Here is a 24093-nt window from a genome sequence, read left to right as displayed (position 1 = left end):
ACATTTTATGGTATCATTTTTCAGGACTTGTGTAATGCCTCTTGTGTTTTTATTGGTGTACTTTGAAAATGAAGTGTGTACGATTGATGGGGAAAACACTCAGTCTGATATTATAGCTGACAAATTCAGCTTAAGAGGTGGAAAAAATAAGTGCCCACTTCACTTCTTTTTCCTAGCCTTTTCACTTTTTCCTAGCCATTTCATGTAAAGATAAACAGTAAATAATAAATACATAAATAATTACTTACATTAGTTACATTCTTATTTGTAATGCCCGTTTCCAGCAATTAAAAAGTAATGATAATAACTTTTAGTACTGTCAATATATGAGTTCTACATTCAATGCTAATACTTTGTTAATATACTCAAAAAGAGAAGATGTTTACTATGTTACAAATCTGTTATGTTCGGTAAACTGTGGAAGTGATTTTTTTTTTTGTGCAAACAAATTAGTTATTGATATCTTTTGGCTCTTTTGGGATCCCACACCCTAAAGTCTGATTTCCTGTTCAAATAATGGCTCAACAGGTCCATGATGATGGGTCCAAATTCCCATTCATGCAGTTAGTATCATCCCTTTGTTAATTGAGTATAAAAGTGAAACATAAAAGTCTGTAAAATAATTACAATTGGTAACAGTTGGAAGAATAGAGGTACCTCACTGGAGAACCTTGAGAGACTGCATATTGGAAGCTATGTAAGCGAGAGAGCTGTGTATGTGTGTGCATGGTGGGGGGGTGTTGCTGGCAGACCCTGAGTGTTTTGGAATGTGCCAAGGCTTGTTTCTGGGGTGGGACTCCATGACCTCAAGCTATGGGATGGATGGGTGTGACTGTAGCGCACAGCCACTTCAGAAAGAAAAGGGCAGCTTACAATCATAGTTTTTAGCGCACATGCTCACTTCATTATAAATGTCATGCTGGGGTGAATAACTTTTTTAAAAAGGCGTCTGGACCACCTCTCTGTGCACACTGTCACCTACTTTTATGACAAAATGATTGTTGCCACTGTCTCATGGTAATATTATTTTTTACTGTATTCCCCAGAGAGGTGTGGAGGAGACCGGCAAGGGAGGAATGCTGTTTCTTTAAGAGCGAGAGAGAGAGAGAGGGAGCGAGAGAGAGAGAGAGAGAAAGGGAGGGACCTCTTTGCCCTCCAGAAACCAGGAAGGGAATTGAGTTGATCTGCTGCTGCCTGTTTAGCGCATACGGGGCTTTGAGAAGCAGGGACAGCTAAAGAGAGAGAGGGAGAGAGCGAGAGAGCTCCAGAGAGGAGGAGAGGAGAGGAGGGAAGAGAGAAGCCACAACAAGCAGCACCACGGCCATCGCAGGTGAGTTTACACCCCCCCTCTCAGTCCCCCTGCACGTCTGTCCAGGGCCTGCCGACCACAGGGAGAAGAGAATGGAATGAGGGAGGGGGGCAGAAAGAGCAAAGGGGCTAGTGGGGGGGGCGGGGGTTGCTGTGCATTTAGGACTTGAGCTGCTTCTTTTTTCCCTGCAGACTTAACTCATTTCGCTTGCTTTCATATATTGCCATTGCTTCCCTGAACTTTATTTCCATTTTGTTAGGCATTAGCACTCTTAGTTTGGTGAGAGATGGCGGGGGGGCCGAAAGAGGAGGAGTGGGACAGTGTGAGAGGAAGGAGGAACCAAAAATAATGCCATGGGACAAGGTAGAAGTGGCATGTGACAGGCTTTTACTTTTTGGTTCGTTGTCATTACACAGGGAATCAGCGGTGATGGATTACTTGTGTCAGAGCTTTCGGCTCTGGATTATTTTTTGCTGCCTCTTTCCTGCTGGGTTGGAATATTTCTGTGGTTAAAAAGTCTTATTTAGGTCAAGAACGGCTAAGTTCTCCTGTATTGCTTCATATTATTTAGGCCGGCTAGACACGTCAATATTATAGTGTTTGTTTTTGTCTCAGAGAGGTGTGAATTTTTTTATTTCACTCTGCGCCTGGCCCAGCTTGATGGCTGGTCTGTACTTTTAATACCTGGCATCCTGCTAGCAACACACTGTAGTGTATAATTCAGCTCCGAGTGCTTACGTTGAAGCAGGCTCCGAGGTGTGGGGGTGGTGAGAGTGGACAGCTTGGGACTTGTAGTTCCACAGCAGTGGCCTAGAACCAGGTGAAGTAGCTCCAAAGAACTCCACATCCCAGAGTGCCATGCCCTTGGCCATACAGGAAAGGGAACAGCCGGCAGCCTATCCCAGTGGGGAGGTGTGGTGAGTGAGTAGCTGTCAGGCCAATCGCAGAGGGGGAAGTGAAGCCAGAGCAGTGGGCTGAAAATAGAGGGGTGGGGGGGGAGAGGGAGAGAAGGGGGGGTGGTTAGTAGGTGTCTGCCTGTGTGGGATCAGGCAAGGGCTTGCCTATGAAGCCAGGGCCACTCTGAAGTTTCCTGTCTGCAGTTGCTCCACGGCAGGGTCCTGCCCAGACACGGAGGCAAGCAGGCCAGGGTTAGGACTGAGACTGGCCCAAGGAAAGAGACACGTTTCTGTCTGGCCGGTAAGCGCTTCTTAACAGCACTCTTACTCTCTCTGCTGCCTAAAGTGGAGAAGACAGGAGGAGAGAGGGCTAGTGGGATCTTTAAGGGGGAGAGAGGAAGAGAAAGAGAGAGAGAGACTAGGCTTGACTGAGCTTGGAGAGCTTGACCCAGTTGCAGATGGAGTAGAGATGGAAAACGGAGGCCTTGCTGTACTAAGGTATGCCCCGAAGAGGTTATATCTGGCTCGCGTTAACTTTTAAAGGAGTTACTTTTACTTAGTGGCATCATTAAGGCATTAATACTCGAACTTGACCCATTGAAAATGGGAAATGTTTTTTTTAGCAAAAAGTCTGAGATGCAAAGTTAACACTGTTAGACAGTTGTGATGGTCCTTTGGCACATGTGAGGAAATGCAGCACCTCTAGAGGACTGAACTGTTCAAAAAAGTTCAATTTGTTTATGCGACAATGCCACAAATTGAAATCTCTGTTGAGGCTTTTAGTTTCTTTTGCTGGCAGATGTGGCTGGTGTGTCTCTAACCCCTTCCTCATACTTTATATAGCGCAGTCTTTTTGCACATCCCCCTCACTGTTCTCACTGAGGGTCTTTTGGTAGTGTCTCATGACTTGAGTCAGATCAGCAGTCTGCATGGGTGTCCTGTGCATGAAGCCATTGCAGGAAACTCTTTCTCTTTCTTTCTCTTTTTCTTTCTCTCACTGTCTCTCTGTCTTTTTTTTATTCAAGGATGTATGCAGATAATTTCCAACCCATACTCGCTCGACTCGTTTTTCGCTGGTGCGGGTACAGGGAGGGCGCAAGGGGTATTTTTATTCACTGATGACGCCCAGTGTCTGAACAATACACAGAAAAGGCTCCTTGTCTTGTCAGGGGTGAGGCCACTCTTTATTGTGTCTTACTTGCAGTGTGAATGACACGCATATCTGCGCCCACTTGAAGTGCGTGTACTTTGTATATGGGTAAATCACACCATGGGGTCAATTTAGGTCGCAGCACCTGGGTAGGAATGTTATGAGGCCATCAGAACTGTGTGTGTGAACATTAAGAGCACCACCCATAAAGCAAACACTAATGTTGCTTTTCTTTCAAATAAATCAGAAATTGCTGGAAGTGAATTCGCACTAAAAATGAGATGATTTGGGCAGATAATGTGTCACCTGTTCAGAAATCCAGCATGGAGTTCACTTTTCAATTGAGATTTGTTTTTTTTTGACTGCACAGAATTTCTACTTGGACTAGTTTCTATGCATAGTCACTACATTCACACCCTTGGTCAACCGCTCAGCACTTATGCGTAGACTTAACACTTAACGCTTTTCTTAGAATACTTCCAAGTCACATGTGCTCTGAGACAGCTTTCTTATGGTAAATTGCTGTGCATTTCTTGTTAAGATTTCAGTTCTCTGTAACTCGGAAAGTTCAAATGCTTGTCATGATCTGGGATAGGCAACTGTGACAGATTTCAGAAGGGACTATCTTAGTGGACTAAAAAACTATGTGCAAAAACTATGTGAGCTTTAAGCAAAAGGCTCAGCCATGTAGGCATTCTAGCAGCCAGCATGTTTTTTTTGTTTCATTCGGGGGCAGCGGGCAGGGTGGGTTGTTGTGAAGCATTTTTTAAGTGATCAAATTAAAGACCGTGATGCTGGGAGATGGGCTGCAGCAAGCGAACCTCCCTATCGGTAATCAGAGAACTCATCTCATTATGCTCTCATTGCACTCTTTAAAGGGCCTTCTTCCACTTGTCCTTATCTGCAGGGACTCTGTCGACACGTTGAGTAAGGCCTACTTCTTAGTTTCCTTTACAGTAACGTGGAATCCGATTGCTGTAAGGTTATTCTCTCGCCTGCCCCCGTTCGCTGTTCTGGAGCTGGGCCTCAGTTGTGTGCAGGAGAGTCCTTGACACACTTACCTTTGCGTGATCATTGAGAGATATGTGGATGACACAGCGGCAGAGGGTGGGAGGTGCGTTTTTTTTTCGCCTCCTCAGCAGAGGCGGAAAGGAGGAAGTGGAAGCTGTGGTGGGCCCGGCGGTGGACGAGCGCAGTGCAGTGTCTGGGAGAGCTGGTCATCTGATAACAGAGCGGGTTCTGTTACACCATCACCAGAGTCACGCAGGAAGTCATCTTCCGTCCACTCTGCTGGGCCTCTGCAACAGAGGAGGAGAGAGACATGGGCACAAGGGCACTGGTAACGTTAGTGTAGTGGTCCTGGAGTACCCCTGCTTTGCGTATTTTAGTGATCCAACTAATCAGCTAATTAACAAGTTAAAGTGAGGGAAAACGCTAAATGTGCAGGGCAGGGGTACTCCTGTATAGAAAGAAACAAGTTTGAAGTAAGACAAACTGTCAGTAGAAGAGGAAGAAGAATCTGCATAGATATTCCTTTCTCAGTATTTGTATGAGGTCTTGTGAATGGACTGCTTATGGCAGGTTTGCACCGGACCGTGCGTTACAGCAAAGTATGGTTAGAGATCCGTGATCACACATTTGGTCACTGCCACGTGGGCTGTACTGCACTTGAATACTTGTGCTGAATTTAGTTGCCCTTTTAACTGGGGTACCAGTCGTACCAAACTGTAATGTATGGGTGGAGCTAGTAATGGTGCAAACCACTGATTTGTCAAATGGAGTCATCACAAGGTGACACTGGAGAAAAAAACGTATGGAAAAAAATGTCTGTGACGTAAAACCAAATGGCAAGTAAAAGGTAAATTAGAACTTTAAACTCATCCTTTGTTGCTACTGTTAACACAAGATTCACATGAGAAATCATTTAACCTATGAGCTAAAGAGAACTTTGCCTACTTTCACCGTTCTGACCAATTTGACACATGTACTTGTCTAGGGTATGGATTGTTCTTGGTTTCCGATTTGTAATCGTACAGTGCTGCACTGTATTGCACAATGGAAAAATGCCGTAAGGGGCTGCAACTGACTTTACTGTCTATCGGTAGTTAGAATGACCATCTATGGAAATGTTAGGTTTTCAGTTTGAGTATATCTGCTTACCTCATAGATCTTCTCAACTTCTCACCCAGTGGTTCTTCACCTTGGTCCTGGAATACATTTTAGTGTTTTTCCCACTCCAACACACCTGATTAAACAAACTAATTAACAAACCCATCCTCAGTTTAAGCGGGTGTGTTAGTGCAGGGAAAATCTAAAATGGGCAGCACAGGGGTACCTCAGGACCAGGTTTGGGAAGCACTGCTCTAGAGCCATACTGAGGCTGTTAACTGTCTTGATGGGGAGGGGTTTGCGTTGTTTCGTCTCTCTTCACTGGTTTCCTGTAAGCTTGGCCACAGTGTCCAAAAAGACTTGCAGAAGTTGTGGCCAGCCCGCTGCCAGATGCAGGGAAATGGGCCTGGAAAACTTTGGTCAAACTATGAGGGGGCGTCTGACATTTTCACACTTAGGTCTAACCTCTCGATAAAGCCGCGACTGGTTTGGGAGTATTGTAAACACGCCGTTACTCATTCAGAAGCTGATCTTTTGTTGTATCTCATCCTACATTTTGCCATTTTCATTTAGCAATGACTGCAGCTCTTGACGGACCTCCGGACTTTTGAATTCTCACCATGAAAACAAAACTTGTTCCTTGAACTCAAACCTTTATAACACGAGTAGAAGTGAGGTTGATTGTTCAATGGAGTGAAGACACGGGGTTGTACGGGGTTAGGCGCTGGTTTTATAGGTCTGGAGAAAGTTGGCAACAGCTGAAACAGGCTGAGACAGAGTCAAGAAGGATTGCGAGTGGTGTACGTTCGTTTTTTAAGCGGCCTCACCCACTACCTTTGAGGGGGCATTATGAACACAAGCCTGGATTTTTGGCAGGCTACTGACATATCTCTAGTGAAACAGCCCAACCCCACAACTCCAGTTTTATCAGTTGTTCGCCCACTTCCTGCTTGTGCTCTGCACGACCAATCAGGCTTCCCTAACTGCTGCTGGCAGGAGTGACTCATACGCAAGGCCTTGCTCAAAATCCTGTTCTTCTTGGAACTAGACACCCCCTCTCCATAGTGTTTCCGATTATCCGCTAATATCCTCTCGGCCCTGACCTTGAACTCTGCCGACCTGTGTGTAGTGAATCCCCCCCCCCTCCCCGAGCCAGTGCTACTAATCACACACACAAGCACTGAGTGGACACACCAGGCAGGGTATGCTTCTACACACCCTTCGTCCATGCTGCACTAGGTATTGGAGATGATGTGGACTGTGTTAGCTCACATGCGTGCCAGTAATCCTCTCTCTGACTGGGCTTTATCAAAGGATTCCCGTGCTCGTGTTTTGTTCTGCTTAGTAAACTCTTTGTAGAAGGTGACTTGTGCAGGCTACTGAGGTAATAGGGCAAAAAAAAACAATAAACGGCCTAACAATAAACGGCCTCCAGCAACGTGCTTTACTCCGAGAAACACCTCTGGTTGTTTTGGTTTATGTCATAAGTCAGTGTGTGTTCCTGGAATGCGTGGTATGTGCTCAGCTAAGATGTTTCATTTCGAGGTGTCAGTTTACAGTTGATATAATGAATGATCTGATTTGGTGCGCTGTGTTTAGCTCTTTTCGTTTCAGAGTCACTTGAGGTGAGGAGTAGCACTCTAAGAACTTCACTGGAAACATTAAATAGGCTTCCTGCTTTTTTTTTTTCTTCTTCACATAAGCTAACTCATCTCTAGGTGGAATTGTTTGCATTGTTCAGGCAAGTCAGTGTAACAACAGTGTTATGTCTGCTTGATTGCACATTGCGGTTGTTAAGTGAATACATAGTGCTTGTTTTTTTGTTTTTGTTTTCTTTGTAATTACACATAATTTATGCAGGTATTACATTGTTTACTAAAACAGAACACTTTGTACTGTAACCACCATAGGAGTGCAGGTACATGGCTACTGAAAGTAACTAAGCATTTACTTTCAACAGCTTTACTTTATGCAGATCTCTCAAAATTATATATCAGCAGTCGATGCTTGGCTTATAGGGTTGGATTGTGCCCGAAAAATCCCGATAACTGCTCTCCACACTGGCCGCAGCAAAGCAGGCCTGGGGTAGGGTGAAGAGGGTGGGGGGTGGGATGGCTACTCGCAATGTATTGTGGTTTGACTTGCAAAGCAGCGGCAGGCTTGTGCGTGCGGCCGATGGCGGAGGCCTGCAAGCGAGCCGTTGGGGCCGAAGCACAGCCCCCGTCACCCACAGCCATGAATTAGTGATGAGGAATGTTTGGAGCCATGAGAAGGTGTCAGGATCAGGTTTGTTTGCAGTGTTTCCTCTTTCTCTCAGCCTAGACCTGGGTTTATTCTGGGACAGGGACAGTGCTTTGTCACCTGCTAGCCACTTTTGTGACCTGCTAGCCAGCTTTTGGTCAAATCTTGCTTATTTCCTCGTTCTGGTACATTCCTAGATTCTCATACTCCATGTCATCTCTTATTTTAATCAGAGGTGGGGCTACAAAACATATTGTAAGTTAATTGTCATATTTTGATTTAATTAGAAGTGGAGATGCAGAATATATTGTAAATGAATTGTAATTGGAGTTTTTTTGCTGTTGCATGGGCTTTCGCAGTATTCACATCACAGAGAACTGCAATATGCAAATGAGCCCTTTGACTCACAAAATTGTTTGTGTACTGTGAACATCTTGACCAATCCGATAATCCAGATGAGTGTTTTGTGGGTACATGAAAACCATATCAAAGTCTGACCAGGGTGTTCATATATCGCAAAGCATATTGCAATTGTAATATATCGCACAAAAATTGTGACATGATACCTTCAGCCTAATCACAAGGGGACCCCCCCTCTTCTCCTGGTAAAAGGCAGCATGCATTTGTCCGTTACTCCCTTGCCTCTTGGTCAGTCCTTTCCCTGGCCTATTCAAATGAGCCATGGGAGAGATAGTGAAATGAGCGCCGATCTGCCAGGCGTGCAGGGGTTTATCAGTGCTCCTAGGGAAAAAAAAACAAGGGCCAAGCTGTGGTGTGGAAGCTGAGCGTGCAGGTGCCCATCATCATGGCACAGGAGTTGAAGGAGACAGAGAGAAAGGCTTAAGCCCTGGCTTAGGATCATTACCACTGAACTTCAAGATGTGGTCTAGAGTGGAACTATTATTGGAAGGGCTTCCCTGAGGTGCGCTATATAGAAGCGTGTGAGTTGCATATGTGCCCTAGATTGAGGTATTCTTGTGGTTTTTAATTTTTAGCAGCTAAATTCATTGCTTTACCTAAGTTAAAGTAAGGTAGAGCTCATTTTATTTTGTGGCATCTAGGTTGAACAATCCAAGCAGAAAGCATTGTTTAGAGCATTTACATTGCGCTTTACCTAAGCATGACCTCTGCAGTGTCCTGATGTCGTGCCAGCAGCGTTCTAGGTGAGGAAGGAAGCAGTTTTGTAAGAGGGTGTTTGGGAGTGGTAAAGCGGCCCAGGTCGAGCAGGTCCTGCGTACATACCAAGGGGCTTGATCTGAAGGAATGTCATTTGAATGTGTTGCTCTTATAGAGAATAATCGGCCTCACCCCCTGCTGGGTTGCTCTGCCAGATGGAGGGTTGTTGTGGGGGGGGGGTGTTTAGGCCGTCCGTTTGGCTTTCGTGCATGCGTATCTGTGTGTGTGCGTGTTTGAACAGACAAATCGAGGAGGGTTGCCTTCCAAAGCCCCCCTCCCCTCCCACCCCTGCCTGGGCTGCAGTCGATCATTTTAATCTCCCCCCCCTTACACGTGAGCAAGGGGACAGGCCTTTCCTGAAACTTGGCACACAGTGCAGGGTGGGGTAACCGGCTCAGACCGGATTGACAACCTCCCTATTTAATACCGTTCCCTCACAGCCCTGCGCGTCTCCTCCACCACCAGCACCACCTCCTCCTCCTCCTCCTCTGGTGGTTTTTTTTTCCACTCCGTCCGGTGCTCAGCAGCCCCCCCCGACCTCCCCCCACACCCACCCAGCAACAGAGTGACACGCTACTGAGGGCACATGCTGCACAGTCCTTCACTCTATGTGCCGCTCACCTCTCCCCGTACTCAGCTTGACCCACACATGCTCTCTTCTCTTCTCTTCTCTTCTCTTCTCTTCTCTTCTCTTCTCTTCTCTTCTCTTCTCTTCTCTTCTCTTCTGCCCTCTCTCACCCTGCTTGGGATTAAGGCTGTTCAACACCCAAAACAGATCACGGCAAATGAGATATCCTTAACGAGCATTTCTGTTAGCATTTGAACTGCTAGTGTTTGAGCAGAGTTGGAACACTTTAGTGTAATCAGTTGTAACAGACTGTACTAGTTGGAAGGAACTAGTTGTTGAAGTGTACTATTTAGAATGAACTACTGTAGTGAAATGTTTAGTGTACTAGGTGGAACATCAAATTTAATGGAATAAAGTTATGTTCTTTAACAGCAGCGTGTTGTTTCAGAAGTCTAAGAGGACAACCCGCAGGGCCTTCTAGGTCTTCTAGTCCTTCATATTTCTGTAAAAAATACAATTTCTATTTTTTCGTTCATTTTTATTTTATAGAATCATCACACTTGCTTTATTTATGCTCTGAAAGTATTGTACTTGTACTCGTATCTCATTGTTAAATTTTGGTTAGAATCAAAAGGGTTACATTCTTGAAACGGCCAACAGAAGATTATCCAATCAGAATTTTTTTTCTCTGTGGTATCTAAGTAGATACAGCCAAGTGAGCTCTGCCATTGGTCAGGAGTGGGGAAACGGAAGGCCTAATGTGTTAGATCAACCACTAACATAATTAGGAACTGAATGTGGAAGCAACCTATAAATGTTTTGTCTTACAATGGATGGGACCAATTCTGAGGAAAAAAGTCACTCTAGGCCTCCTGGAAGTTCTAGATACATCACTGACTGAACATGAGCTGTAGTCTAAATAGTTTTGTCAGTTGTTAGAAATGAAAAACAGCAGCTCTGTCTCTCTTTACTAGGTCACTGTAAAACTGCTACATACACTGTCAGATAATGTAAATGCAATGCAAGCAATGTAAATGTACCTTCAAAGGTACAGCAATGGTTTTAAGGTCCAACTGTGTACCTTAATTAGGTTTTTCTAAGGGAAGAAGTATGTATTTTTACCTTTTCCTAAACTGAAATGAAAAGCCTGGAGATATGACAAGGTGTGTGGAGTTTAAAACTTAAAAATATATGTATATATATAATTGCAAGGGATTAGGTTACAAATATCACCACCCCAGTGACAAGAGGGTTACTGTCCCAATAACAGTTTAAGACCATTTTCTAAATGTTTACAAGTCTTCTGTGTCTTCAACAAGCTTCAAATGCCCATGCTCAATCTAGAATAGCCAAAAAATTTTTGTGTGCATTGCCGTTAGTACTAACGTACTACCAGAGCCCTATAGGGGTGCTAACAGAAATTAGGGTTATTGCGAGGTTTTTTTTCCTTACTTAGTTTTGTCATTTATGGCACGAACTGAAGTACTCTGATAGTCATGGTTCACCACTGGTGTGGGGGGATGAATAATTTCAGGTACACTTTTGTTTAGTCTGACAACATGCATGCTGAATAGTTTCATCAAACATATATAAAGGTAAAGTATATTGGAGATGAAGGAGGATCAAATGAAAGTCATTTATATGTATGAGTGAATCATTGGTGATAAAGCTTAGATCATACACTCCACTTTTTCAAACGCAGTACATAACCCAGTGGGAATGTGAGATGGAGATGCAGCTCAACGAAGCGTGATATCTTTTAACTAGTGCATTGCATGTACTGTTATGTTCTTGTAGTAACATTTACAGTCCTCCTCATCTTCAGGCTCACATTGTTTGTTTTTGAACTGTCCATGAGATCTTCATCAGTGGTTTTTGACATTAGATAAAGGCAACCGTTGCACCATTGTCTGTTAACTCCTCTTCATCTTTGTTAAATTTGCATTAGCAGCTTAACGATAATAACTCAAATGCTGGTTTGCCCCAGAAGGAAGTGAGATTCTAGAAAGAAACAGTTCTGAAGTAAGACAAACTGTCAGTAGAAGAGGAAGAAAAATCTGCACAGATGCTCTTTCACAGTACTTGTCTGAGGTCTTTTCAGTGGGCTACTAGAATGTTACAACTGACCAGTCACATTTTAGAATTTGTATGATCATATCACTTTAGCTCAGGAATGACTTCTTAATTAGATGCTTGATTATTGTGTGAGAGTAAGACAAACATGAAAATATGCAGAGCAAGGGTCCTCAAGGACCAGGGTTGAAACAGAAACTTGCTAGCTTTTTAGCCAGCTTAGTAATTAATAACGTGACATACCATAATTAAATATGAACACAGTGGCCAAGACTGTAAACCCAAATTTACTATATTGCTATTAACTCCAATCATCTTTCACTGGTTAATGCTAGATAATATATGTTATACAAGTGCACCAGTTTTGTATCACCATTGTTTGCTTCTGAATCTGAAGGTTGCTCTAACTTTAGAGTGAAACCACAGCACACTTTTGTGTTTGCAGACAGGCAGACGGACAGACGGCAGGACGGACGCGCGGGTGGGGGCTGCGATTGGCGGCTCGGCGGCAGGCTGGTGGAAGATGTCGTCGGGCGCCGGTGGGCGGGGGGGACGGCAGGGCCGGGCCTGTGGGGGCACGGGCGAGGCAGAAGAAGGTCCCGTGGGTATCCCCTTCCCCGAGCACAGCGCCGACCTGCTGGGGGGTCTGAACCGACAGCGGCTCAACGGCCTGCTGTGCGACGTGCTGCTGGTGGCCCAGGAGCGCGAGTTCCCCGCCCACCGCTCGGTTCTGGCTTCCTGCAGCACCTACTTCCACAAGCTCTTCACCTCAGGCCTGGCCGCTGACCGTCAGAGTGTCTACGCGCTGGACTTCGTGCGGCCCGAGGCGCTGGCCGCCCTGCTGGACTTTGCTTACACAGCCACGCTCACAGTCAGCCGCAGCAGTGTGGCAGACATCCTGAGCGCCGCCCGCCTGCTGGAGATCTCACCTGTTCAAGACGTGTGTACACACCTGCTGGACACCAAAGTGCTCTCCCCGCCGGTGGGTCAACCGCTCTCCCAAGGGAGGAGTTTCTATATGTGTGTGTGCAGTATATTGTGTTATATAGGGTTAGGTGTGTGTTTTTTATTTTTTTAATACTATATGAAATATAATAAAAAATACTGCATAACACAAAAAAATAGTCTTATGCAAAAGTTTTGGTCAAATTGACACACTTATGCACATTTAGTGGCATAATTACTGTTTATTTGACCAATTTAACATAATGGGGGGAAAAAACAGGACATAAAATGTGGCCAGTGCAATGGTTACAGCACATTTAATATTTTTTTCCAATATGTTATGCTACGCAAATAAATGAATAATAATAATAAAAAACTCCACAAATAAACTATGCACTAAAATTTGCAGAAAAATGCTAATGTTTTCAGATGTGTGGCAGTTGCTGAGTGTAGCGTCATGCTCCCATTTGTTGTTCTCAGGCGGGTAGTGAGCAAGGAGAGGACGAAATAGAAGAAGACGAGGAACACCGAAGGACTGGAGGAGAGAAGGGTAACCGACTGCGTGCCCGCGAGTACTTGGAGTTCTTCCAGCGGGGGGCGCACTGGGGCAGCAGCTGCAGCACGCCAGAGCTCAGGGACCCGCCCGCACACCTGCACTTTAGCCAGCGCAACGGCAACGCTGACAGCAACGGCACGCCCCCTGGCCCGGCCACTTATTTCTCCCCCCTTGCCCAGGTCCTAGCCCAGCCACCCCTGCTCCCTGACCTGGAGGACGACGACGATCAAGTTGAGGAGGAGGAAAAGCAGCGGGACGGCGTGCCTGCTGATGTCACCAAGGAAGCGCTGCTGTGGACTCGGGGAAATGGCGCCGACGCTCTCTCTCGCTTCTATGCCCCGTCCCAAAATGGACACTTCTACCTCCATCCAATGGAACCCAAGGTCGAGCGGGACATAGAGGCCCCCGTGCAGAGGGAGACGGAGCGAGGGCCTGCCAGCACTCTCTTGCAGCAGATGATGGACTCCATAGAGCGTCAGAAGGACCGGGCCGCAGGGGCCGAGGACGATGGGCCAGACGGAGAAGAGCCCGACGTGGAGTTTTACTTGAAGTACTTTAACAGTGCGCAGCAAGAGGAGGCCGGCAGTGCTGCCGTGGCACAGGGCCTCCTGCCACTCTGGTCCGTGCGGGGTAATGGTGGGGGTGGTGGGGGCCAGCCGGGCGGAGGGGGCGGCAGCAGCGGAGAGAGGAAGATGCGCTCCAAGGCCTTCCAGAAGTGCCCCATTTGCTCCAAGGTAATCCAGGGGGCGGGTAAGCTCCCCCGCCACATCCGTACGCACACAGGAGAGAAGCCCTACGAGTGCGCCATCTGCAAAGTGCGCTTTACCAGGTAAGCCAGAAGGGTTTGTTGCGTTTCTGATAATGTACTCAGTTAATCTGTTGATTAACACTGGGTAAATCGACGAATCGAACCGTTATGCTTATGCCATTTGATCTTTCCTCTCTCTTTGCCCCGTCACAATGCTACCGCCTTTCAAAGTTCCGATTTCTTAGTCTCCTTAATCTCCATAGAGGCCCCATCACCTATGCTTGCTCTAGTGTATTGCAGCTTAGGAAAAACTGAGTGTATCACATTATAAAGCATTATGAAAGCTTTTCCTGTATGCAAGGAGAAAATAACTGCATTGTCCATTGAGAGGGAATGACTGTTAGTAGGAGAGCAAAATCGCACGCAGGTGGTTTGGCGGCATCATAATATTTAGTGGAACAACAGGTCGTTGGTGTTATTCAATGAAGCATGCGCTCCTTTTTGCCCCTGAAAAATGCTTGATATCGAATCGTTGTGAGGTCAGAGATCTACATCCCTACCAGTCTCCATGTGACACACCAGCCGACCACAGAGCCAAGGGTTCAAGAGTTTCCCTTTGAATACAGTAAGGCGCACAACAATACTGCTATTACACTGAGAAGTGTTTCAGTCTGAATTGTGAGGCAAGAAATAGCCATAAAGAAAAGGTGTAGGGGTGGTGGATGGTGGCACGGAGAAAGAGGTACTGCTACCTAACCAGGATCCTATATTTAAATGCTATGGACAAGGAAAATGAACAGGTACTCACTATTCTGGTGAGGAGGCAAGCAGCTATAAAACAACATTTTATAGTGACAAGCAAGCTGCATGACAAAGTCCCGGAATTTTAACGAGGGGGATCCAATAAAAATGGGCTGTGGTTGGCATGGCCTGGCTGTGTCTTATCAGCGATGAGGCTGCTATAAACCGCTCCATGTCGATATTGAGAGGGATTACAGAGTGGTGCCCTATCTGTGCCAGTGAGTTATTTGAACTTGTGATCCCGGGTGTTTCGTTGATTATTGCCCCAGCACATGTGGCCCTCTTTCAGCCGGCCTGTCTAATGAAAGCCGCTGTTTGCTGAATGCAGGTTAGCTAGCTGCTAGGGGTGGCTTTCGCTGTACTTAAGGCCATCACCTCTTCCATGAAACTATCCCCTTAATGAATTAATCAGGGGACTTGCATTGGAAATAGATGCTGCACTGAAAATATCCAGGAGCCTATTTGTGCTAGGTGGATCTAAATGCAGCAGGCAGTCTGAAGGGGGCATTGTAATCTTAATCCTGTTTGATCAGGGTTAAGAATGTGTCTCTCTCACGCTGTAATAAATCAATCCTGTCCTTTAAATAATTCAATTCTGTCAGCGCACCACTTTATTACACTGTCCCATGGGTTTGCATGCATGTGCGCCAGTGCGGGCCACTATATAGGTTACAGTGCGTTTGTGCGCGTGTGAGAGTTTGACAGTGAACACACTGTTTTGGTGCATAATCTTCTATATTTGTGTTTTTGTACAATTTCAGCATATTTTCATGCAAATGTCAACGAAGTGTGCTTCTTACAAAAGCTACAGTACTGTGCAAGAGTTAGAGACCATTCTTCATGTATTCAATTTCCAGTCAACACAGCACAAGTTAATTTTTCAGGAGATTTTTCAGGAGAATAAATAAATGAAGGGTAGTCTTTGACTTTTGTACAGTACTGTACATCTTTGATGAACTGAAAGGGTAAAAACATTACTGTTTATTACTATATGTGTTTAAGGTTAGAGGTAGGTTCAGGGTTAGGCTTAGAAAATTACTGTTACATATAGGTTCTTACATATAAATAATGCATACCCCATGTCTTGCCATTGTATAAAAACAAACCTGTGTGTGTGTTTATATATCCATGTCTTTGTGAATGTTTGTGTTTATATACGTAAGTGTGTCTGTGTGTGTGAGCGTGTGTATGTGTGTGTTTGTACAGTAAGCCTCCACAGTTCCGGGCTGGCCAGCCGCAGTAGTTTATTTAGCTGTACTCTGCCCTGGTCACAGGCAGTGGGGGAGGGAGGCTGAGGGGTAAATGCGTGCAGAGGTCTACCAACACAAGACCTTGCACTTTATATCACAGCATAGCTCCCTTATTGGTGCAAAAATGCCACAGTTCACAGCATGTTGGTCATTCTTAGAAGCTAAACCCCCTCCTTTCACACTCTTGATTTTTCAAGTATGCTTTAGGCTACATTAGCCATCTCTGTCTCAGATGACATGCCCAGATGTTTTTAGTGTTTTATAAATATATAAATTAACCTCTTAATTCACAGATCTGTCAGTGGGTTCAGGGGTCGACAGATAAAAAATGTGCATTGCCTGTGCGAAGCCAATGAATATTATGACCAAAATTAAGAATTTGTTTATTGTATATACATTCGTATGCAAAGGTTTGGGCACCCAGGTCAAATTACGTTTTGTGTATCTTTGGTTTTCCATCTACAGAGATCTACACACTTTTGCACATTTTAAAGCTCATTTATTGCTTATTTGCTTAATTTAATATATTGGGGAAAACAATAAAGAAAAAGTTATGGCACATTTCATATTTAAAGCTTTTTTCTAATATGGTAAATTCGGGAAATAAATTGAAACTGAGCTCTAAAATTTGCAGAAAAATGTCATAGTTTTTCCCTGTAGTGGTTGTGTTAACTTGTCACTGAGAAAATCAACAAAAAATGTAATCTGACCAGGGGTATTCAAACTTTGTTCATGCGGTTCCAAAAACCTGTCAGGTGTTGTTTTTTGTTATTGGGATCAATTAAGATCGTTGTGCTGTACCAGCGCTCATGGTGGAAGCTGGGGTCGTGCTTTTGAGTATTGTGTTATTCCCTGTAAAGAATGAACTTGTTGTGTCTGCCTCTCATGGGAAACTGATGACACATTTAACAGAATATCATATTGTTTTCAAAATCATAATCTAGCCACATCAATTCTTTCCTCTACTCAACACTGAACTTTCTAATAGCTTATTTTTTCGTAATCATGGCGGTTATCCCATTCTTTTTTGTATTATCAGCATGGCCACTGGCAATAAAGCCAAATTTTAACAGCCCATCCATCCTGAGGCAGACTGCAAAGAAATGTGTTGTTCAAGAAAGTTGTTGTCACTTGCTGCCTTGTTAGCCAGTTGGCAAATTTGGACAAAATCTGATTAAATGCAGTTTGCTCTGTGTCTAACCAAACAGGCTGTGGATCCCGCGTGAAAGGGTGAAAAGTAGTTGTTCTGTTATCAGTGGCGGATATTTGTGAAAATATGAAAATAGACAATGTCGACCTCTGCTTTCATCTTATAACTGAAAGTCAAGTAGAAATCTAAATGTCCCTAGTTAGTTTATATCCCTGGTCATATTAATCATGATTCATCATTTATCATTCAGGACAAAAAAATCTTTTTTTCCTGTAATGTTTCATTAATTTACATTTTCCCATTTAGATGATTTTGATTTTGATGAATTTGATGATTATATCACTGTGCACCAACAGGCAGGAAAAATAATGTTAATCAATAATATCATGTTTCCCCACCTCCTCCCATCACATTTTCCTCAGAAGTACGTATTGTTACGGAAGAAAAATGCATTGTCATTTCCGATTCACATTGACTTTACGAATAACTCCATCATTTTGAATTGTTTTCATCTAGTTACTCTGTAATGAACTTTAGGACATGAATGTCCATGAAGTTTAAGATATAACTAGCATTTATTATGAAGTTCCAAATACTGAAATGTGTGTGTGTTTTATGCCACACAGTACAATAGAACTGCTTTTAACTACTTTATCATGTCTTGGCGATGGGACAAATGAGGGCACCTGGGAAGGTCAGACAGCATTCCTCAAAACATGTTTCTCAACACAGCGCTTGTCTTGATTTTCAATCTTAGTTTCATAGTCAGCTGGGTGCCCAGTGATTGTTCCACTTATGCCTTTGATGTTGCAGTATTTGGGTGAAATAATCTCCTTCTGGTCCGCTACAACTCAAAAGATTTCACGCAAGTAGGTGAAGTGCTGTAGCTGATCACTATCATCTACTGTAAATCTCTGCTTTACTACACTCATAAAACGTCACCCCTTGTCACACTCCTTTGGGAGCCTCCAAGCCCACTGGAGCTCCATGGTGAACATTGAGCCCTCCAGTGCCTCATTGACTCACAGAGAAATTATAGAGATAAAGATTCAAGCTTTATGGCCCTCGTCCCCAAATGACCCAGTCCCATCTGGGAGCAAACAAACATTGCGAGATAATCAAACCTACGTCTTTTGAAGGAAGGTGGATTCTTTGTGAGAATAGAGGTTAAAGGCTTATGGGTTGTTTAATAAAAGCATGATATCATACTTCTTGGCATTATGCTTTAACACTCTGATGCGTATGAAATCTTTCTTCCCACACAACTGTGCTTTTGTATGGAAACTTCCCACAGTCATATGAGGAAAGCAGTATAAGAAATATGGTTCTGACCCACAGTTACAGTTTGTTTGAAAATGCTCAGGATGGATGAAGTAGCACCTTTTTGTTAGTAAGTGTTTAGAGTTTGTTTATGATCGTTGTATTGTAGAGTCTTTCAGGCTGTCTTTCTGTCCTGTCATAAGGTTGGAGGAGCCTGTAGTGATTTATTTATTTATTTATTTTTTTATCCCACTGTGTTCATTGAACTTCTAAGAATTTGTTTGTGTTTCCATATCCAACATAGTACAACTTCTCCAGTAAAATACTTCATAATCATAATCATATAAATATATTTCACAGTATCATATTATGAAAGAGCGCTTCCTAAGTATTAGCATTGGTCATTAAAGTGGCAGAAAATGTATTGAAAACTTAAATTAACATTTACATTTAATTTTCCCTCACTCTTAAGTTTGTTTATTTGATTCTGCAGTGGATCTAAGGGCCTGCCATAGCTAACAGAAGCTTAAACCCCCTCTAATTAGCACTGTGCAAACTGCTTAGCTAGCTTATAACAAACTTTCCTCAAACCATGTCAACTTAACTAATCTCAAATAGACTTGCTTATATAGCTTCTGACAGTGTACAACATACATGTTATCTGTACTGGACAAAAGTGCAAACACAATTCAGTACTCGAAGCCACATACTTTTGATGAACTTCTGATGTGTGCGATTATTTAGACAGGTGGTTTGCAATGTTAATTTGTGTACAGTTATATGCAAAAATATTGTAAAATTACATTTTTTTGATTATAGGTTAACACATCCTCTACAGAGGATATACTTCTGCACACTTGAATGCACAACTGCTGTTTATCTGCTGAACATAACATAAAACATAAAATATGGCATGTGCAAAAGTTATGGCATATTTTATATTTATGTTTAACTTTTTCCAATGTGTTAGACACAGTGAATAAACAGAAATTGTGGACTAAAATTAGCATAAAAATACCACAATTAGGTTTGTCCTTGTAAAGGATGTGTTAAATTATTTTCACTAAGAAAATCAACAAAAGTTGAAGGGGTGTTCAAACTTTTGTATACAGCCGTAAGCTTCCGTTACTTGTTAGCCACAAGCTGGCGTTGTACTTCAAACAATGAAAGAACTAAATATAACAGAACTACCTCCAGATACGTTGGGCATGTACTCAAAAAGAACTCTGTGCGTCTCAGCACCACTAGAAGCCCGCTTTGTGCATTAGACTAGTCATAGTCAGGGGGATGTCTCAGAAAAACGGAGACGATAAGGGTGGTAGTTTTCTCTGAAGAGGAACGTGTTCACCCAGTGCGCGCGTTCATATCGTTTATGTGAAAGATAAACAGAACACTGAGGTTGTCAATTGGGTGTTTATTAGTTTATTAGCCAAATGGCATGTATCACTTTTTGGCCTATTTTACTGGTGTTTTAAACTTTAAAGCAGAAATAAACTGTTAATGCACATGTTTAAATTTATTTTACCATTACCAGTTATTATATTTGCATAGTTTATCTGATTCCATTCTGCTTCTGTACTCCACCATGATGAAACAACTTGGCTAACTCATGCTGCATTAAAAACCTTTGATTTACCCGACTTCATCATCTAACTTCAAAAGGTGTTCATGTGGTAAAACCAGGTTGGAAACTCGTTTTTCTGATGAAACGAGACCACTTGAATGCAGCATTAGGAACAATCGCAGTTATGTGGAGATCCCAGAACAAACACCCCAGTAATTAGGAGTTCTTTTTTTCAGCAAGCAGCACATGCAGCACTATAAGAACTCAAACCACCGTGTCATTTGGCCAAAAAGACGTTTTGCTTCACAATGTCATTTTCGGTTGAAGCATACTGCCGGCTTTAGTCTCATAGTTCCACTGCAGAACCAAAGAAGCAAAGTTTGGACACCAAATGTTTTTGGCGAAACTATAGCTGAACTTTCACCTCTAAATTAATGTTTTTTGCTCACCCTTTTTTTTTTCAGACAAGACAAGCTCAAGGTTCACATGCGCAAGCATACAGGAGAGAAGCCTTACCTGTGCACACAGTGCGGGGCCGCCTTCGCCCACAACTACGACCTGAAGAACCACATGCGGGTGCACACAGGCCTGCGCCCCTACCAGTGCTCCAGCTGCTTTAAGACGTTTGTGCGCTCGGACCACCTGCACCGCCACCTGAAGAAGGACGGCTGTAATGGGATCCCGTCACGGCGTGGCCGCAAGCCCCGCATACGGGAGCACGATTTGCTGGAGGGGCCTCCGGAGCCTTCTGTCCCAGGTCAACGCTCATCCAGGGCACGGCGGCGGTCAGAGGGGGGTGGAGGGACTCCCGTCCTGGAGGACACTCCAGAGGGCCGGATGCACAGTCCAGACGGAGAAGGCCGAGGGGATGAAAGTGTGAGGCAAAGGGACTTCGCCACGGTATAAAATCAGACACTGCTGGGTCAGGTGTGCTACACGTAAATCGGAGGAAAAATAAAAAAAGCGAAAAATGAGAAAAACGAAAGCAAACAAGAAAAAAAACTACAACTACATGCTCCTCTTTTAAAAACCAAATCAGGGTGTCACAAAAATCTAATCTCTTAGTTTCCGTTTCTCTTTCTCGCGCTCTTTTTTTAATTATTTTTTTGTTTTCTTTAACATTCAGCATAGAGACATAGAGCCACAGTTACTGGCCTGTCGAAAGAGCGAAGAGCACTTCAAATCACTCACCCGGGCTGTCTCCATCTTTCTGGGTCATTTTTTTTTTGTTTTGTTTTGTTTTCTTCATTTGTGTATTTGTTTAATTAACTTTGGCGTAATGGCTTAACCATATGCATACGACAAAGTGGAGCTACTATGCAGTTGAAACAGGTTCCTCGTCTCTGGGTTGCATTCCACAGGGCCTTTGTCTTAAAAAAAAAAAGAAAAGAAAAGAAAAAAAAGTGAGGTGTCAATCACCTGGCTGACTGCTGCTGCTGCTGCTAATGCAACAGGTGAACGAAGAAGTGATCCAAGATGTGGGAGAAGCAACAAATTAATCTTTTTTCTAATGCAGTGAAAAACATGTACATATACCATACAGAAAAAGTCTTATATTGTCTCAGATCAATACGGCAATATTATGCAATTCTGATGCAGCACCTTCTTTCTAAATGTTCCAGAAAGAATCAGACAGGGGTTTGATTTTAAGTGTTACTTTCTCTATAAAAGAAATGGTTCTATCTTTTTAAAAGGTTAACTTTTTGAGTCGAATCCACTATGGGGGGCTCGTTAATTTTAGGCCGTGGGAGGAAAAGAGAGGGCAGGAGGTTGTGTGTTTCTGAAGCACTACCATCATCAGTTTGCCATCGAGCAAAACCGTGTTGAATCTGTACCTCTTGCAAGCCTGCTTTTCCTCTTTTTAGCATTTCTCTTTATTTCTTTTTTTTTATTTGTCTTAATTTTTTGGTCGTTGTTGATGTTTTTCCTTTGAATTGACTGTTTTTGGGTACTTGACACTTTACATTGTATACATGTGTGTATATATTAGGTGATAATGATATTGGTCCCTTTATAAGAGGTATATTACAGATGGATAGGGTTATATCTTCCTTCAGCTTCACTCCAGGTTGCTCCCTGGGTGAAGTTTGAAAAGGGGAAAACGCTGAGAGCATTTAATTGAGAAACCCGTTATTTTTTTGTTTTATTTTGTTTTTTGTTTTTTTTTTGTTTGTTTTTTTTGGTCCTAAACTCAGCACTTGATGGAACCCGCAAGTTCCCGCCCGAAATATGAACCATGATTCATGTGCATTTTCACGTTGTGTGTTTCTGCAGGGTTTGCCAGCAAGCAAGGAGAGACAGGACCACTGTTTTTTGAACAGCTGGTGCACCAAGGCCGAGAATGTTTTCTCTTTTCATGCAGGGAAAGGAGAGGTAGAGACGAGCACCTTTTATGCATTTGCACAGCTTTACTAAAGATATCCAACAGAGAGAGAGAGAGAGTTCTATTTAAAGAGAGGGAGGGAAGGTTTGAAGTGCTTATTCCAGCATTCTGCCTGAGGGACCACAAAATCCATGAGACGACCTGGGCGATCAGACGAGCAATAAATACGTACTTGTCCAAGATGGGAGGCCAAATAAGCGCGCAGCTGGAGATGGGTCGCAGAGAGGGTAGTCTTAGGGGGAAAGGGGGGGGGTTAGCTCCTCAAAACTAAATTACAGCCCAAAAAATACTTTTAAACTGCCTGACTGTCAAAAATGGGGACACATAGCTTTTTCAATTGTTAATATAAATGTGCATAATTCTTTATTTGTTCATTTGACAAAAACTAAGCCGGTGGAAGTATTTGAGACAGTGCTAGTTTGGGAATATCCCTTTGTTGTGAGGTCAGCACGGTTAGGTGTTTAAATCACCTTCTGAAAAAGTTTAAGGAAAAAAATAACCCACCAAGGATCAGCTTGCTAGAGCCAGTTCAGGCCTAAATCTAGATTAAAAATAGATCTCATTGGTGAATCACCACTGGTGTTGCAATTTAGTCTAAGACTAGTCTCAATCCATGTCCAGGAAACTGGCACCAAATTGTTATTTAGGCAAAACCTACTCTTCAGTCTTCAGACTGAATATACACAAAGTTTTAGTAAATAACTATTTATGTAAACAAATCCTTTGCAGGTATTTTTTCCTTTATTGAAAGTAAATTTCAAAAGAAGGAAAGTTAATCGGAACAATCTCCATTTTTTTCTTTTATAGAATTTGAAATGGCCCAATAGAAATGGTCCAAAATTACTTTCTCTTTACATTATCGCCCATTAAAAGTTAAGAACATTTTTTCCTTCTCCTGTAAAAGTACTGTTTTGGAGATATGAGGTTTTGTTCCGACAGCGACGTTATAAATTTGTTTTTCACCCCATGCACAAAGTTTGAGCCCAGACCTCCTCTCGCTGAATGTCGTGAGTAAAGTGGCTCTGTGTGCTGAGGGGGAGCAGGGAGGGTGTAGCACTGTCCTGTGGCCACGTCCCAGCTACATGACTCACTCCGAGGGGCTGGGAGCGTCAGGTTTGTGGGCACGTCTCAACATGCTTTCCTCCAAAATCTGACTTGACTTTGTGGCTGCACAGTTTTGTCCTTTTAAAGAATTGGGCCCACTTAGAGGAGCTAGAGCCTATTATTCCAGAGAGTTTGATGGATTTTGCAGAAACGTGGCAGATGTGGTTGAATCCTGAGAGAGAGTGTATGTATGTGGCCTCCTTTGGAGAATGCACAGGAAGTGTACTTGCTGGTGGCAGCTTGCAGAGATGAAAGTATGGGTAAATAAGTCATACAGTTTGTGATGCAGTTATCATTCCCCCACCTTCGCCACTGCTGCAGTGCTGTGCCCGGCGTTTCAGTCCTTTTGCACCTTAATGGGAAAGCAGCAGGTTTTGATTGCACTTTGTTACTGAGAAGGGCACTTTTTCTCAAAGAAACGGGTACTTTGAAACAAATGAGAGAATGTGCTAGAAAAAGAAAAAAGATGCCCATCCATGCGATGATGCTTAGCTCGTTCCATTTGTGTTTGTTTAGTTTTTTTGACGACTGGCTGCCAAAAAAAGAATCTGTACAGTCACAGAGTTGCAGGGTCATCTGACGTGTTGGGTTTTTCGAAATGGTGTTGTGACATTGATGGGAAACTAAGCAGAATTGAAACATACCCTTAAAAGACAAGATATTCCCTTTCTATCTGATTGCACTTGAAATTTTGATTTGATGCAATGATTTTTTTTGTCTTTATTCATGTCTTAATGTAGAGTGGTGGGGGTTTGAGGGGGTGGCTGCATGTCTGTGTGTGTTTGTGTATGTATGTGTGTGCAGGGGTCT

General features: G+C 43.4%; 1 protein-coding gene across 1 annotated transcript; it reads left to right on the top strand.

Moving 5' to 3' along the window:
* Positions 1 to 1595: 1595 nt before the first annotated feature.
* On the top strand, positions 1596 to 23750 carry zbtb7a (zinc finger and BTB domain containing 7a). Its single transcript, XM_036585946.1, has 5 exons — positions 1596 to 1631; positions 2294 to 2506; positions 11968 to 12504; positions 12948 to 13852; positions 20261 to 23750. The coding sequence occupies exons 1-5, from the start codon at positions 1596 to 1598 to the stop codon at positions 20700 to 20702; spliced, it is 2133 nt and encodes a 710-aa protein (XP_036441839.1). The 3' UTR covers positions 20703 to 23750.
* The last annotated feature ends 343 nt before the right edge of the window (positions 23751 to 24093 follow it).

This window comes from Colossoma macropomum, unplaced genomic scaffold (genome assembly GCF_904425465.1).
Source record: "Colossoma macropomum unplaced genomic scaffold, Colossoma_macropomum, whole genome shotgun sequence".
Lineage (NCBI taxonomy): Eukaryota > Metazoa > Chordata > Actinopteri > Characiformes > Serrasalmidae > Colossoma > Colossoma macropomum.
The sequence above is the reverse complement of the archived record's forward strand: the minus strand, read 5'-3'. Positions and strand labels throughout refer to the sequence as shown.

What these genes read in the sequence shown, in the direction of transcription:
- zbtb7a (XM_036585946.1), top strand. Translation starts at nt 1,596, where the DNA reads ATGGCGGGGGGGCCGAAAGAGGAGGAGTGGGACAGT. An exon ending in GACACGTTTCTGTCTGGCCG is followed by an intron (nt 2,507 to 11,967) that starts GTAAGCGCTTCT and finishes TTGTGTTTGCAG; the next exon opens with ACAGGCAGACGGACAGACGG. An exon ending in TGCAAAGTGCGCTTTACCAG is followed by an intron (nt 13,853 to 20,260) that starts GTAAGCCAGAAG and finishes TTTTTTTTTCAG; the next exon opens with ACAAGACAAGCTCAAGGTTC.